The sequence below is a fragment of the Oryx dammah genome, unplaced genomic scaffold (genome assembly GCF_014754425.2).
Source record: "Oryx dammah isolate SB20612 unplaced genomic scaffold, SCBI_Odam_1.1 HiC_scaffold_9, whole genome shotgun sequence".
Classification (NCBI taxonomy): Eukaryota; Metazoa; Chordata; class Mammalia; order Artiodactyla; family Bovidae; genus Oryx; species Oryx dammah.
The window spans coordinates 52,773,554-52,787,522 of record NW_024070193.1 but is presented as its reverse complement, the minus strand read 5'-3'; the positions used below and the strand labels follow the sequence as shown (position 1 = coordinate 52,787,522).

The window sequence follows — 13,969 nt, the reverse complement described above, 5'->3', positions numbered from 1 at the left end:
TAATAGTAGTCATGAGTCTGAGCAATCTCCAGGAGTTGATGGATAGGGAAGCCAGACACGCAGCAGTCCATGGGGTTGCAAAGACTCAGACATGACTGAGTGACTGAACTGAACTGAGTCATGTGGAGCAGCTTTTCCATTAGTTTTTAAAAAACAGTATGAATGAAATTTACCTTTTGAAGTTGGCTTTTTGAAAGTCAGCCCAGTGTTGAATATTTTTTCATAGCCTACTGCAGTACATTTCTTGAAGGTAGGTGTCATTTCCAGTCCTTGCAGGGTTGATGAACAGCAAATGGCCTTAAGTGGGGGTTTTAAAGTTGTCCTTATGGGAAAAGGCCACAAGGTGACCTATCTGACTTCACACCCAGATCCGGTTACCTGGGCAGACAGAGCCTTAGGGAAGTCCTGTTCCTGGGTTGTCAAGGAGAGGGGAATATGCCAGAAGAAACGCCCAGGGTACGCTGTTTCATTCCTTCTTCGCTTTCTCTTTCCCCCCATGGAGAAATCTCAGCACCTGGAAAAGGGCTCTGCTGAGGGAACACCTCCTCCATAAGTGGGGGCAACTCTCAGGAAGGAGGGTGGAGGTGGGAACCCAGCACCGGGATGCGAGGAGGGGAGACCAGGTGACTTTATGAAGCTCTTCCAGCCCGGGAGGATCCACAGATCTTTGGGTGCCCTGGGCTTCTTGTGGCTGGCTTTTTGTGGACCTGCCTGGCTTTGGAGATTGTGGTCCCGTCAAGAGAGGAGCAGGCAATACGGGTGCAAGGGGGGCGCATTTGCTTGCACATCCTCCGTCAGACCCACGAGAGCTGAGCCTCCAGACGCAGGCCTGCTCAGGCCCCAGGAATGCGACACCAGCCCGGGTCACGGTGGCCTGACGGGGACTGATTTCGTTGCTTCTGCCTTGGCCTCTGTGTACCAAGGAACTTCTGTCATTTTCACAAATGGATTCCACTTTTCCCTGGAGACCCTGTCTACGGCCTGTTCGTTCCCGAGTTTTGGGGTTTTTTTCGTCATTGCAGGAGTTTCGTCGGAGGGGCTTGGAGAGGGGGCTTGTCGGTGATCTTTTTCTCCTGGAAGCTGTTCTTCACCGGAGAACTGTTCTTCTGAGAGGCGGGCTGACTTCCTGTTCCTGTTTTTTCTCTTCCGCCCACAGTGAACGACCTGAAGAATGCGGCGCCCTGTGCGGTCAGCTACCTGCTCTTTGACCAGAGCGACAAGGTCATGCAGCAGAACCTGGTGTACTATCAGTACCACAGGGACAAGTGGGCGCTGGCGGACGAGCATTTCCAGCCCAGGCCGGTGAGCGCCGGCGCACCGGGCATCGCGTTTCCGCTCTCGCTTTATCCCACTTCCGGGAGACGCTTGGCATCTGCAGAGAAGGGCTATTTCAGAAACAAGGGAGTCTCAACTTGCTTCTGTCGCTTTTTTGTCTTTTAACACTTTACCCCTTTGTTCTCTTTTCTAAATCCGCAAACTCTCTTGAAATTTCAAGCATTGCAGAAACATTTCAGTTAGGAATTGACACTGCCTCTTGATTTTATGTTTTCTCTGTCTCATGCTGTGGTAAAGCTGTATGTTTGGCGTATATGCAGCATTAATTATTTTTACAAAAATGGGGTCCTACATACTGTTCTACAACTTGCTTTGTGTGTTCTAAGAATTTCATCATGAATGCTTCCCTTGTTACTCTCATACCATATATATATATATATACATATATATATATATTTTTTTTTTTCTGTAATTAACACCTCCATGGCAGGGTTGTTTATGGATGGATCATCATTTCATTCTTTTGATACACACAGTTTTGCACGTGTTCAGGGAAACTTGTGGATTATTTATCACTTGCAGAGGATCCTTAAGTTGTATTTTCATTGAGATTTATACTTGCTGTCCTGGTTTGCTGTACATACATCTTCCTTCAGCCTCATTGTTCAGACACACACACGTACATTTCTCTTTCATTCACTCGGGATTGGCCACTGTTTTCAAATTGAGATAGAATTCATATAGTTGGAAGTTCACGCATTCTAAGTGCACAATTCAGAGGTTTTCTTGTATTCACAGCACTGCTTGGCTGTTACCACTATTTAATTTTGCATATTTTCATCATCCCCTCACCAGAGAAACCCCAACCCCTTGTTCCCTCTGCACCCCAGTTTTCCTGTTAAGTGGTTGGTTGTATACACTGTTCTCTGTTTGTGTCTGAACAGGAAGCAGTCCAGTTCTTTAACGTGACCACACTCCAGAAAGAGCTGTATGACTTTGCTAAGGAAAATCTCATGGATGATGATGAGGTGAGCTTTCATGCTTAGCACACGACTGACTGAGACAAAATATTCCTTACATCTTTGTTAAAAATCACTGGGAGGCCCGGTCATTCCTGAAATGAGACCCAGAAGAGACCTTGGGAAACACGGTTTCTGTGAGTGTTTTAACATGTCAGTGGACTGACCTGGACAAGAAGGGCTTCCAGGAAACCCAGGATGAAGCACCACGTTTCCTGGCAGAGTTTGGAGCCATGCTCTAGTCACCGTCACAGGAGCCATCCAGACATCGTTTTTGTTGTATTTGTTTATTTGTTTATTTGAGGCTGTGTCGGCTTTCTCTAGTTGTGGTGAGCGGGTTTCTCCCTGTGGTGGCCTCTTTTGTATCGGAGCATGAGTTTTAGGACAAGTGGGCTCAGTAGTGGAGGCTCTGGGGCTCTAGAGCACGGGGTTCATAGTTGTGGCACATAGGATCCATGACATGTGGGATCTTCCTGGATCAGGGATCAAACCCATGTCTCCTGCATTGGCAGGTGGATTTGTTACCACTGAGCCACCAGGGAAGCTCCCAGGCATCGTTTTTTTTGTTTTTTTAATTTGTATTGGAATATAGTTGCTTTACAGTATTGAGTTAGTTTCTGCTGTACAGCAAAGTGAATCAGCCATATATATACATTTATCCTCTCTTTTTTGGATTTCCTGCCCATTTAGGTCACCAGAGAGCATTGAGTTCCCTGTGCTATACAGCTGGTTCTCTTTAGTTATCTATTTTATACATAGTCTCAATAGTGTATATATGTCAATCTCAACCTCCCAATTCCTCCCACCTGGCCCTTTCCCCCTTGGCATCTGTACCTTTGTTCTCTATGTCTGTGTCTCTATTTCTGCTTTGCAAATAGGTTCATCTGTACCATTTTTTAGATTCCACATACATGAATTAATATACGATATTTATTTTTTTCTTTCTGACTTACTTCACTTAGTATGAAAATCTCTACGTCCATTCATGTCCCTGCAAATGGCATAATTGCATTCCTTTTTGTGTCTGAGCAACAAGCTTCATTTTTTAACTTTATAAAAACAGTGAATATTCAATTACTCAGCACTCTGAAGACTCTGGGAAACCTACATCCCAATTTTTCTGTCAGTTTGTGTCTGTGTGTGTGTGTGTGTGTCTTTTTATGAGTTAAGCATTTTATCCTTCTCTAGGATTTTCTTGAAATTCCTGATTAAGTCTTACCCAGCTGACTCCTTTACTGATGGAGACTCTGCTGGTTATGGGGCAGTCATTCTGTGTTGGGGCAGTCTAGTCACAGAAAAGCCATCATCGTGGTTAGCGTTTGGGCTTTCCAGGTGGCTCAGTGGGTAAAGACCCTGCCTGCCAGTGCAGGAGATGTAAGAGATGCAGGTTCAATCCCCGGGTTGGGAAGATTCTCTAGAGGAGACATGACAACCCGTTCCAGGGATTGCCTGGGGAATCCCATGGACAGAGGAGCTGGAGAGCTACAGTTCGCAAAAAGTCGGACACGACTGACCGAGCACTCATGCAGGAGTAGCATTTAGAGAGATGTGTTTGGAACAGACCATGGAATGCTTTCTGAGACAGCTGAGGACTCACCATCCTTCAGAGTTGGAAGACAGCTGAGGGCTTGTTCTCAGCTGACCCTTCACTTCATAGAAGAGGAACCCCAGAGAATAGGAAAGTCTGGAAGCTGCTCGGCCAGACCCAGAGCCCCGAGCCTCCACGTCTGCTCTTTCCTCTGCCCCAGTTTTCAGTGAAGCACCTGTAAGTAAAATGACATCATGAAATTTGTTTTTTTGTGGACAAATTCACATGAGTTGGATGGACCACTGCCACGCATTTAGCTGCCCTGAGCCTCAATTCTTTTGTGTAAAATGCAGCTGATAACGTTGACCTGGCAGGGTTGGAAGAAGAAAATACCACTTTGGACATGGAAGTGCTTTACAGAGTAGGAAGTGACGCACATGCCTTGTGTCTTGGGTTGGGTTCTCTGGAGGCAGATCCTGGAATAAGATCACAGGGATGCTGAAAAGGAAGGAACACAGGCCAGACACAAACTAGCTTGGCTGCTGTGGTTTAAGAAGTAGAGAAAAATATATTCGGGAAAATGGGGATGGATTGCGTTCCTGATTATCTAAAGGCAAAACTACTATTGAGATTTTGGTGTTTATACTTCCAGTTTTTTCCATATATTTCCAATATATTAATATATTCACCATAAACCTGATGGTAATTATATATCAGAGCTTTTCCATTTAACATTGATGTGAGCAGTTTCCCTTGTTACATTTTTCTAGAACAGAAAACTAGTATGTGACATACTACTCACATACCATACAATTTTCCTTTCTAAAGTGTACAATTCAGTGGCTTTTAGTGTATTCATAAAGTTGTATATTCATGCTACTATCAGAGTTGAGAACATTTTCCTCACCCAAACAAAAGCCGAAACCTATTAGTCGTCACCTTACATTCTTTCCCCTCTGTCCACACAGCCTGTGCCCCCAGCCCCTGGCAACCACTAACCTTCTCTCTGTCTCTGAATCTGCCTGTTCTGGACGTTTCCTATGAGTGGCATCAAATGGATTTTGGTTTTTGTGATTAGCTCCTTTTCACTGAGTATGTTTTCCAGGTTTAGCTATGTTGTAACATGGATCACGGTACATGAAAAAATTCCTTTTCATTGCTGAATAATATTCTGCTGTGTGGACATGCCACGTGGTGTTTATTCTTTGACTGATGGATGTTTGGGTTGTTTCCACTCTTTGGTACTTTGATAATGATACAGTGTACATTTGTGTACAGATTTTTGTTTGGGTAAGAATTTTCCATTCTCTTATACTTAAAAGTGGAATGGCTGGGTCCCATGATAACTCTGTTTATCTTGTTAAGGAACTGCCAGGCTGTTTTCCAAAGTGGCTGACCCATTTTGCATTTCCTACCAGCAATGTAGGAAAGTTCTAATTTGCTTCATCTTCATCAACATTTGTGGCGTCTGTCTTTCTTTGTGTGTGTGTGTCTGTCTGTCTTTTTTATTATAGGTGTGAAGTAGGTGTGATCTGGTACCTCATTGTGGTTGTCATTTGTATTTCCCTCTTGACTAATGATGTTGAGCATCTTTTCTCATGCTTACTAACCATTTGTATATTTCTTTGGAGAAGTGTTGATTCTATTCAAACCCTTTGCCCACTTTTTTTTAAAGAGAGGAGTGTTTTTGTTTTCCTTTGCCCATTTTCAAATTGGGTTATTTGTCTTTTCGTTTTGAGTTGTGAGAGTTCTTTATATATTCTGGTTATAAAGTCCCCTGTCATATACATTAATTGCAAACATTTTCTCTCAATCTGTTGGTTATCTTTTCACTTTACTCTTGAAGCTCAAATGTTTTAGATTTTTATGAAATCCAACTTACCAATTTTTTTCTTGTTACTTGTGTTTTGGTGTCATATCTAAGAAACTCATCCAAGATCACTAAAACATACTGTTTTTTTCCTAAAGTTTTTATAGTTTTAACTTTCATTTTTATCTATAATCTACTTTTTGTTAATTTTCCATATGATATGAGGCAGTGGTCCAATTTCATTTTTTTGCATGTGGAAATGCTGTTGTTCCAGCACTGTTTATTGAAAAGACTCTCCCTGTTCAGCTGTCTGGGTACTTTCATAGGAAAATCAATTGACGTTAAATGTGAAGATTCATTTCTGGACTCTCCATTCTATCCCGCTGATCTAGACTTCTATCCTTATGCTGGTACTGCACTTTTTGTTTTTATTCATTTTTTTTTTTTCCCAATGTAACCCATTAATTTATGTATGTTTTAATTTTGGCTGCACTGAGTTTGTTGCTTTGTGTGGCCTTTCTCGAGTTGAAGAAGCAGGGGCTACTCTAGTTGCGGTGCACAGGCTTCTCTTGTTGCAGAGCACGGGCTCTAGGCTTGTGGGCTTCAGTAGTTGAGGTGCACAGACTTAGTTGCTCTGCAGCATGTGGGGTCTTCCTGGACCAGGAATCAAACCCTCATCTGCTGCATTAGCAGGCAGATTCTTAACCACTGGCCCACCAGGGAAGTTTGGTACTGCATTGATTTAAATGCTATAGCTTTGTATTACATTTTGACATTGGATAATGCGAGTCTTCCAACTTCATTTTCTTTTTCCAGATTGTTTTGGCTGTTCTGGGTCCCTTCCATTTCCATATGAGATATGGGATCAGTTTGCCAATTTCTCCAAAAGCAGCTTGGATTTTGATAGGAATTGTGCTGAATCTGAAAATTGTTTTAGGTACTGTAGACATTGTAACAATATCAAATATTCTGATCTATGAACATGGGATAGCTTTCTCTTTATTTAGGTCTTCTTTAACTTCCTTTGAGGAGCTTCCCTGGTAGCTCAGGTGGTAAAGAATCTGCCTACAGTGCAGGAGAGCCAGGTTTGATCCCTGAGCTGGGAAGGAAATGGCAATCCACTCCAGTATTCTTGCCTGGAAAATAACTTCCTTCAATAAAGTTTTCTCAAATTTTGTTATTCTGGATGCTGTTTCAAATGGAAGTGAAGTGAAAGTTGCTCGGTCATGGCTGACTCTTTGTGACCCCATGGACTATACAGTCTGTGGAATTCTCCAGGCCAGAATACTGGAGTGGGTAACCATTCCTTTCTCCAGGGGATCTTCCCAACCCAGGGATCGAATCCAGGTCTCCTGCATTGCAGGCAGATTCTTTACCAGCTGAGCTACCAGGGAAGCCCTGTTGTAAATGGAACTGTTTTCCTTTTTTTTTTTTTAAGTTTCTAGTTGTGTCTTGGTGGTATATAGACATACTGTTGGTTTTTGTATATTGATAGTGTAATCTTGCAAACTTATTGAACTTGTTTATCAGTTTTAACCTTTTTTTGTTGTGTGTGTATTCCTCAGGAGTTTCTGTGCGTAAGATCATGTTTATCTGTGAGCAGACCTAGAAAAATCACAAGTGTTAGAACAAGAAGAGCCCCTTTATGAGACAGTAAAGCTCTTTCATGTCACAGATGAGGAAACAAACTCAGAAAGGTAGCGTGACTTACTGAAAGTCACACAGCTGCCTAGTAACCATCTGGTGAACTGACTGGGTTTCTTCCAGGCTTTACAGTTCCTAGGATTCTTGAACTTGGTGCTCTCAAGATAACAGGGGTCCACTGAAGATCCCAGAGTAGGTTATTAATTATTAGGTTATTAATCAAGGCTTTAGAATTGTGAAATAATTTCTAAAGAATGACCTGTTTTTTAAATTATAGATCAAATGATGGCAAGTCATCATTTATTTGAAATAAACTGTAACTAACACAATGAAATTCTTAGTTAAGCCTTAAAAGTTTCAAAGGACCAAAAGCTACCTTGAAACAAAGCATCAATACAGCCTACTGATATCTGTGGTATTGTTCTTCATAGCTTTCTGGGCTTGAAATGTGTGTAAGAACATCTGGAAGTTTGCACACTGGTTAAAAATTTTCAGAGGCCCTGTTACCATTTCAGAAAGTTTATAAACTGCAACAAGATGTTTCAGGTTTCAGGTTCGGATAATTGTTTGCTCTGGGAAAGTCTAAAAGGTATTAACTTTTAAAAACTGCACAGCATTAGAGTTGAGAGTTAAGTTTTGTTGGGGGCAAAATGAGGACTATAACCCGGGCGACAGCATTTCAGATGGCTCTGAGAAACTGCGCTAATGAAGCAAGAGGGACGGTCAATATTAAAGTGATTGTGGTGAGGTGGGAGTACATGCAATCAAGCACGCATTTTTCACAGAAGCTTTCTGCTAGTCTTTAGTCACCATGAAGGATTTTAGTGCTTTTCTAGAAATGAAGAGATATAAGAATTGGGCTCATAAAATCTTAAGTATCTGAAGCCCTGGTCTGCTGGTCTTTCCCAGAGCACAGAGTGCTTCATTTCTGCTCTCCGCCCTGAACTCCTTTCAGGGAGTGTTGAAGGTCAGTAGCTGTAGCAGCACCTGACTTAATCCTTGTGGTGGTAGATGACAAGTGCCCACGGTGAGTGCCCATTTGTAGTTGACAAAGAAATAGATTAGAATTTGCTGGAGTGACTGACTGAGGGAGGCTCTTGGGAAAGGAGCTGAGGGGCAAAGGAGGAGCTACGCAGGTCAGCCTGGGCTGACCCCAGGGCCTGGGAGCTGGGCCTTGTTGGTGTTCACTCTTTCTCTGCAGTAAAGGGCTTGGTTGGGGGTTGGCCAAGTGCGCTGTGGGAGAGAAACCAATGCAAAAAAGATAAGAAAGTGCGTGGTGGCTTCAGCTGCAGCAGCAGTAACACATGTCCACGCAGTCAGCCATCCTTCCTCTAGCAGGTTTACGGAGACCTGTGTGTGCCAGGCTCTGGGAAAGAACCTGAGCCCAGGTGGTGGTCCCTTGAAAAGCTCATGGTCTGGTAATCAAGGCAGAAGGGGCACAGACAGGTCTCCCTGAGGGGTAACTGCTGTTGGGAGGGGGTAAGGGTGAGGGAGGGATGCACAGAAAAGGGGGTGCTAAGCAGGATCTTTCAGAAGGTGCTGGGCCCCCCACTTCACACGCCATCTGTGGGGGTCTTGGAGCACTTGACGCCAAGTTCACATGATGTGGAAGCCATGTCTCCCCCAGAAGAAGTAAGATCCTCTGGGCCCGAGGGCAGCAGGGAAAAGGCTGCTCCAGCCCCGGGGCCGGGTGGCAGCGGCCTCTTGCAGTCCCTGCTCACCGACACTGTGAAGGTCAGGGAGCCGCCTAACGGAGGTGTCCTGTTGCTCTTGCAGGGAGAGGTCCTGGAATACGTGGATGACCTGCTGGAGCTGGAGGAGACCAGCTAGCCCTAGAAGCCAGAGAGCTGCTCCTTCCATGTTCAGAAAACAAAATTCTTTGTCTTCCTTTTCCTAATAGTCCAGGCTGTTGATACCTCAGAACCTTCTCTTCTCTCTGTGAAGTGAAAGGGAAGCCCCCGTCTCTCGCTACAGCTAACAAGGGGTGAGCCTGCATTCCCCGTGCCCACAGCTATCTCCCCAACCTTTCACACCTGCCACTCCATCTTCATACCTGCCTCTCCATCGTCATTCCCGCCTCCCCATGATCACACCTGCCTCCCCGTCTTCACACCTGCCTTCTCCATTTTTATACCTGCCTTTCTCACCATTTGGGTTAGGACAGTTTTCCATGGAATTCGCGCCCCCCGCCCCCTCGAAAATCAGTATTATTTTTTAAATAAGAAAAATAATCCTAAAATATGGTAATTATAAAAACCTACTCTGGCCTTTCTGCTTTCCCCCTTTTGGTTTCCTTTCTCCCCATCCCCTGATCCAGCAAAGATGTTGAGGACAAAGGCTAAGCTTCTCTTCATAATGGTCTGCACACCGTGTGACCTGCATCATTGCTGGCGCCCATTGAGAACGGAGTTGGGGCAACAGCATGGAGAACAGACATGTGACTTTTGCCTAATACTTGCGCGTGTCCGAAGTCTTCCAGTGGCCGGTCAATCCCCTTTGAGGACAGTGCTCAGCCGTTAGTCTCAGAGTCGGAAATGGAAGGAAGGAGAGGGAATCTAGTTTCATTCACTCTTCAACAGATATTTATTGAGCACCCACTACGTGCTAGGCCTGGATCTGGGCGCTGGAGACACTGCACAGCATAACAGAAAGGAAAAAAAAAAAACCCTGTCCTCACAGAGCCTACATTCTACAGGGAAAGACAGACAACAGGTAAACAAGAATAAATATATACAAGGCCTCGGAGGGTGATCATTGCTATGGAGAAAAAGCAGTGAGGGGGAAGGAAGCTGGGAGATGAGGCTGCAGGGTTGTTTGTTTCATTAATTTTTTGGTGGTGCCCTATGTGGGATCTTAGTCCCCCCACCAGGGATCACACCCCTGGCATTAGAAGTGTGGTGTCTTAACCAGTGAACCCCCAGGGAAGTCCCAAGGCTGCAGTGTTTTGTTTTGTTTTGAATTTATTTATTTTAATTGGAGGATCGTTTCCTTACAATATTGTGGTGGTGTTTGCCATCCATCGACGTGAATCACCCATGGATGCACATGTGTCCTTCCATCCTGACCCCCCTCCTGCCTCCCTCCCCACCCTATCCCTCTGGGTCGACCCAGGCTTTTCATGCCCTGCTGGGGTTTTAAATAGGGTGGTCGGGGAAGCCATCACTGAGAGCATGACAGCAGAGCAGAGTCCTGGGGAGGTGGGTCTCAGGACAGAGCCTTCCAGGCAGAGCGGGCTGCATATACGGCGCCCAGCGGCAGGGACGCGCTTGCTCCGTCGGGACAGCCCACAGCCCAGGGAGGCGTGGGCATGGGCAGAGTGGAAGGTGGTGTAAGTGTGTGGCTGGCAGGGGGCATTGCTTAGCCTTGACAGACAGTGTAAGTGAGGCCCTGGGCTTCTGCCCTGAGTGGGGCGGGAGCCGTGCAGCAGAGCAGAGCCTGGGCTCCCTGGCACTTTACAGGGAGCTTGCCTGCTGCCGTACCGTGAGAAACCTGGAAGCACTCAGGGGGAAAATCGGGAATGTCAATCGGGGGATGGCTACAGAGGTCCAGGCAGGGGGGTAAAGGCGCGACGCCGGGCATAGCCGGGGGCGATGGTGAGGCATGGTCCCGTCATGGATCTGAAAGCAGGGCCAGTCACAGTTGCTGGCAGGTTGACTGTAGAGCATTAGAGAAAAGAGAGGGGCCGGTGGCGACCTGAAGGTTTGGGGCCCGACGCATGGGAAGGATTGAGTTGCCATTGACTGAGATGGGGAGGCAGGTGGTTGGTGAGTTGGGCATTTGGTGCCTGCAGCCATCTGAGGCTGGGATGCCGGCTTCAGGCTGCAGATATGATTTGAGAGTTTTCCCAGGTCAGGTGGTTGGCAGAGCCTTAGTCAGGGATCCAGTGAGGAGGGATCTCAGGGAGGAGCTATAAAGCAGAGTGGGGGGCCTCAGGCATGGACACCCTTCCCCAGGATCCCATCAGGGGAGGCTCTGGGCCCCAGACGCTTGACTGTCCTCAAAGCTCCAGGCTTCAGCTCTCTGTAGCTGCGTGAGGACAGGCAAGGAGGCTTGACTCTCTCCACTTCTCTGTTCCCCCAGGGCCTCCCCAGGGACTTTGGGGGCAAGGGTGTCTCCACAGGGTTGCCTGGTGTGGGCAGAGGTTCAGGTTTACTATCTGAAAGTCACTCAGTCACGTCCAACTCTTTTGCGACCCCGTGGATTATAGCCTGCCAGCCTCCTCTTGCCCATGGAATTCTGCAGGCCAGAGTACTGGAGTGGGTAGCCATTCCCTCCTCCAGGGGATCTTCCTGACCCAGGGATTGAAACCAGGTCTCCCGCATTGCAGGCGGTATCTGAGGTTGGCTTCTTTCCACTGGGGGCTGAAAGCCCCTCCCACCCCCATCCTAGGGACTGTCCCCTGGGGACAGTGGGGTCAATACTGTCAGCCCTTTGCTTTGATTGAAGGCTGTGGAACCAAGTTACTAAGTTTTTATTTTAAAAGAAACCAAACCAATTTTTTTAAAAAAAGAAAAAGGTGGGCCAATTCTTCCAAATGTAACATGAAAGCCCAGCTGCACTCAGCAACCTCAGCCCAGTACCTCCCTGAGTGGGTTTTCTTGGAAGAGCCTAGAAGAATCCTGGATTGAGACCTCGTGGGCTCAGCATTTGTCTGGCCAGCCATTTGGAGGGAAAAAAAGAAGCACATTTGTAAGCTGTGTGGGAGTTTCCAGACCAAGGCTAAGATGTCTGGCTTGCCCTCTGACCCACCTGCACTCAGCCCAGTGGGTATCAGTTAGGTCTCTGCCCACGGAGGCTGCCCACCATGGGGCAATGGAGTCTGTCCAGCCCCAAGGCCTTTCAGGCAGCCCAGGCAAGGACCCCCCCTGGGGAGGGTCTAAAGGCACCCCCTGCACCCATGTTAATGTTCAGATTTTTGGTTAGCAGGGAAGGATGGGGCTGGGCGGAGGTTTGGGTGTACACAAAGAATTAAAAGCAACTAATGGAAATGTCGCATATACCAGCGTATTCAGCGCAGTAATGTCTTTCTGGGTTTGAGGCTTTCTAATTACTGCCACCGACCTGTCAGGCTCACCTCTGGGGTCCAGAACCACTGAGGCCGTCACCCACAGAGGCCGCCTTAGGAAATGTTGCTTTTAGGAGTCCTTACTAAGGGAATTTTAAGAGTACAAAAATTTTATTGAACCAAACTCAGCAGCAAACAGAAAATGATTTGTTCGATTGTCAGTGGGAAAGGGTTTATTATGACTGCCGGTGGAATCAACAGTGGCCCGTTTCTGCCAACACGGATGGAAATAACGTTTTTAAGTTTTAAATGTGAGCTGTAAACCTAAGCTACTTTGGTTTAAAAAAAAAAAAATTCAATACTTAAACTGTGGGGAGAAGGTGGACTGGAGCCAGAGAAAACATTCTCATTTAATAGTGTTTGCACATGGAACGGCAACACAGTTTGTAGCGAGGCTCCGAGAAAAACCCACAACTAATCCTTCATCGCAGCTGTCCCAACTCTTGACCATCTGCCATCCCCCAAACAGCGACTTCTTTTTTTCTGGGGACTCCAGGCTTGAATGACCTAGTGTGGAGAGTTTAAACTGTATACAAGGAGAGGGAGGGGGGTGGGAAGGGAAGGGACCTTAAGCAAGCCTTGGCCAAAGGTTTTGTGCAAGGACTTCCTGTGCCTGCTGCCCCGTCCCCGGGGCCTCTCCTTGAGGGGGATGCCACCAGGACAGCCCAGCTTCGTCCTCACTGACCCTCTCCTACCCAGAAACCCGAGTCAGGGGCGGCCGTGGCCTGGGCTGTTGCAGCATCTTCCCCGAGGCAGGCCTCAGACTCAAGAATCCCCCCACTCTACCTCCCAGATCTGGCTTGGGTGTCTTGTTGAGTGAGTTGGCTGGCTATCTTCTTGGAGCTGACAGAGTAAGATGATGGTGCCTCCTTTTGCAAGAAAAAGAGTGGGAGGAAATGAAGCAATTTCTTCTTTTTCTTGTCTGTTTATTTTTCATTGATTAAAAAATTTTTTTTTTAATTTTGTACAGGGGTACAGCCGATTAACAAACAATGTTGTGACAGTTTCAGGTGAACAGTGAAGGGACCCAGCCACACAGGCACATGTATCCATTCTCCCCAAAACTCCCCTCCCACCCAGGCCGCCATGCTGATGCAGTTTCTCAGTTGTACCCACAGATCCAAGATGGCCCGCTGTAGAGTTGTGGTCCGAAGCCCACACTGAAACGTTGTCACCAATGTCTTTTCCACCTCCCTCCTGGGATCAGGGCAGTGGGTATGGTCTCACTCTTTGGAAAATTAGAACTTGGAAAATGGTTGGAAACAAAACTTTTTACAAGAAATCACATTAAATGTTTTACTTTGCTTATTCTTGACTATTTCTTTCTCTGTCCAGTGGTGGGACTGTCCTAACCACACCCAGTTCTTCTAGGACACGTGTTGAGTGGTGTTTTGTTTTTGTTTGTGTTTATTTTTGCCACACTGAGCTGCTTGTGGGATCTTAGGGTCTTAGTTCCCCTACCAGGGATTGAAACTCTGCTCTAGGCAACAAAAATGCAGAGTCCTAACCACTGGGCCACCTGGGAATTCCTAGGACGTGTCTCATGAGCTGTTTTCTCAGGTCTGTGAGGTTTCCGACATGCATCTACAGAAGCAGAGTCCTCACCCCAAAGACTGTTGGCGGGACAG

The 13,969-nt window shown here is 46.4% G+C and overlaps 1 protein-coding gene across 1 annotated transcript in view; it reads left to right on the top strand.

The window, feature by feature from the left end:
• LOC120867860 (cartilage associated protein) overlaps positions 1 to 13,649 on the top strand; it is a 39,583-nt gene extending 25,934 nt beyond the window's left edge. Inside the window, exons 5-7 of the mRNA XM_040246310.1 lie at positions 1,157 to 1,302; positions 2,220 to 2,303; positions 9,053 to 13,649. Coding sequence (XP_040102244.1) covers positions 1,157 to 1,302; positions 2,220 to 2,303; positions 9,053 to 9,106 — 284 coding nt within the window. The 3' untranslated portion in view covers positions 9,107 to 13,649. The remainder of the gene's footprint in view (positions 1 to 1,156; positions 1,303 to 2,219; positions 2,304 to 9,052) is intronic.
• Positions 13,650 to 13,969: the final 320 nt, after the last annotated feature.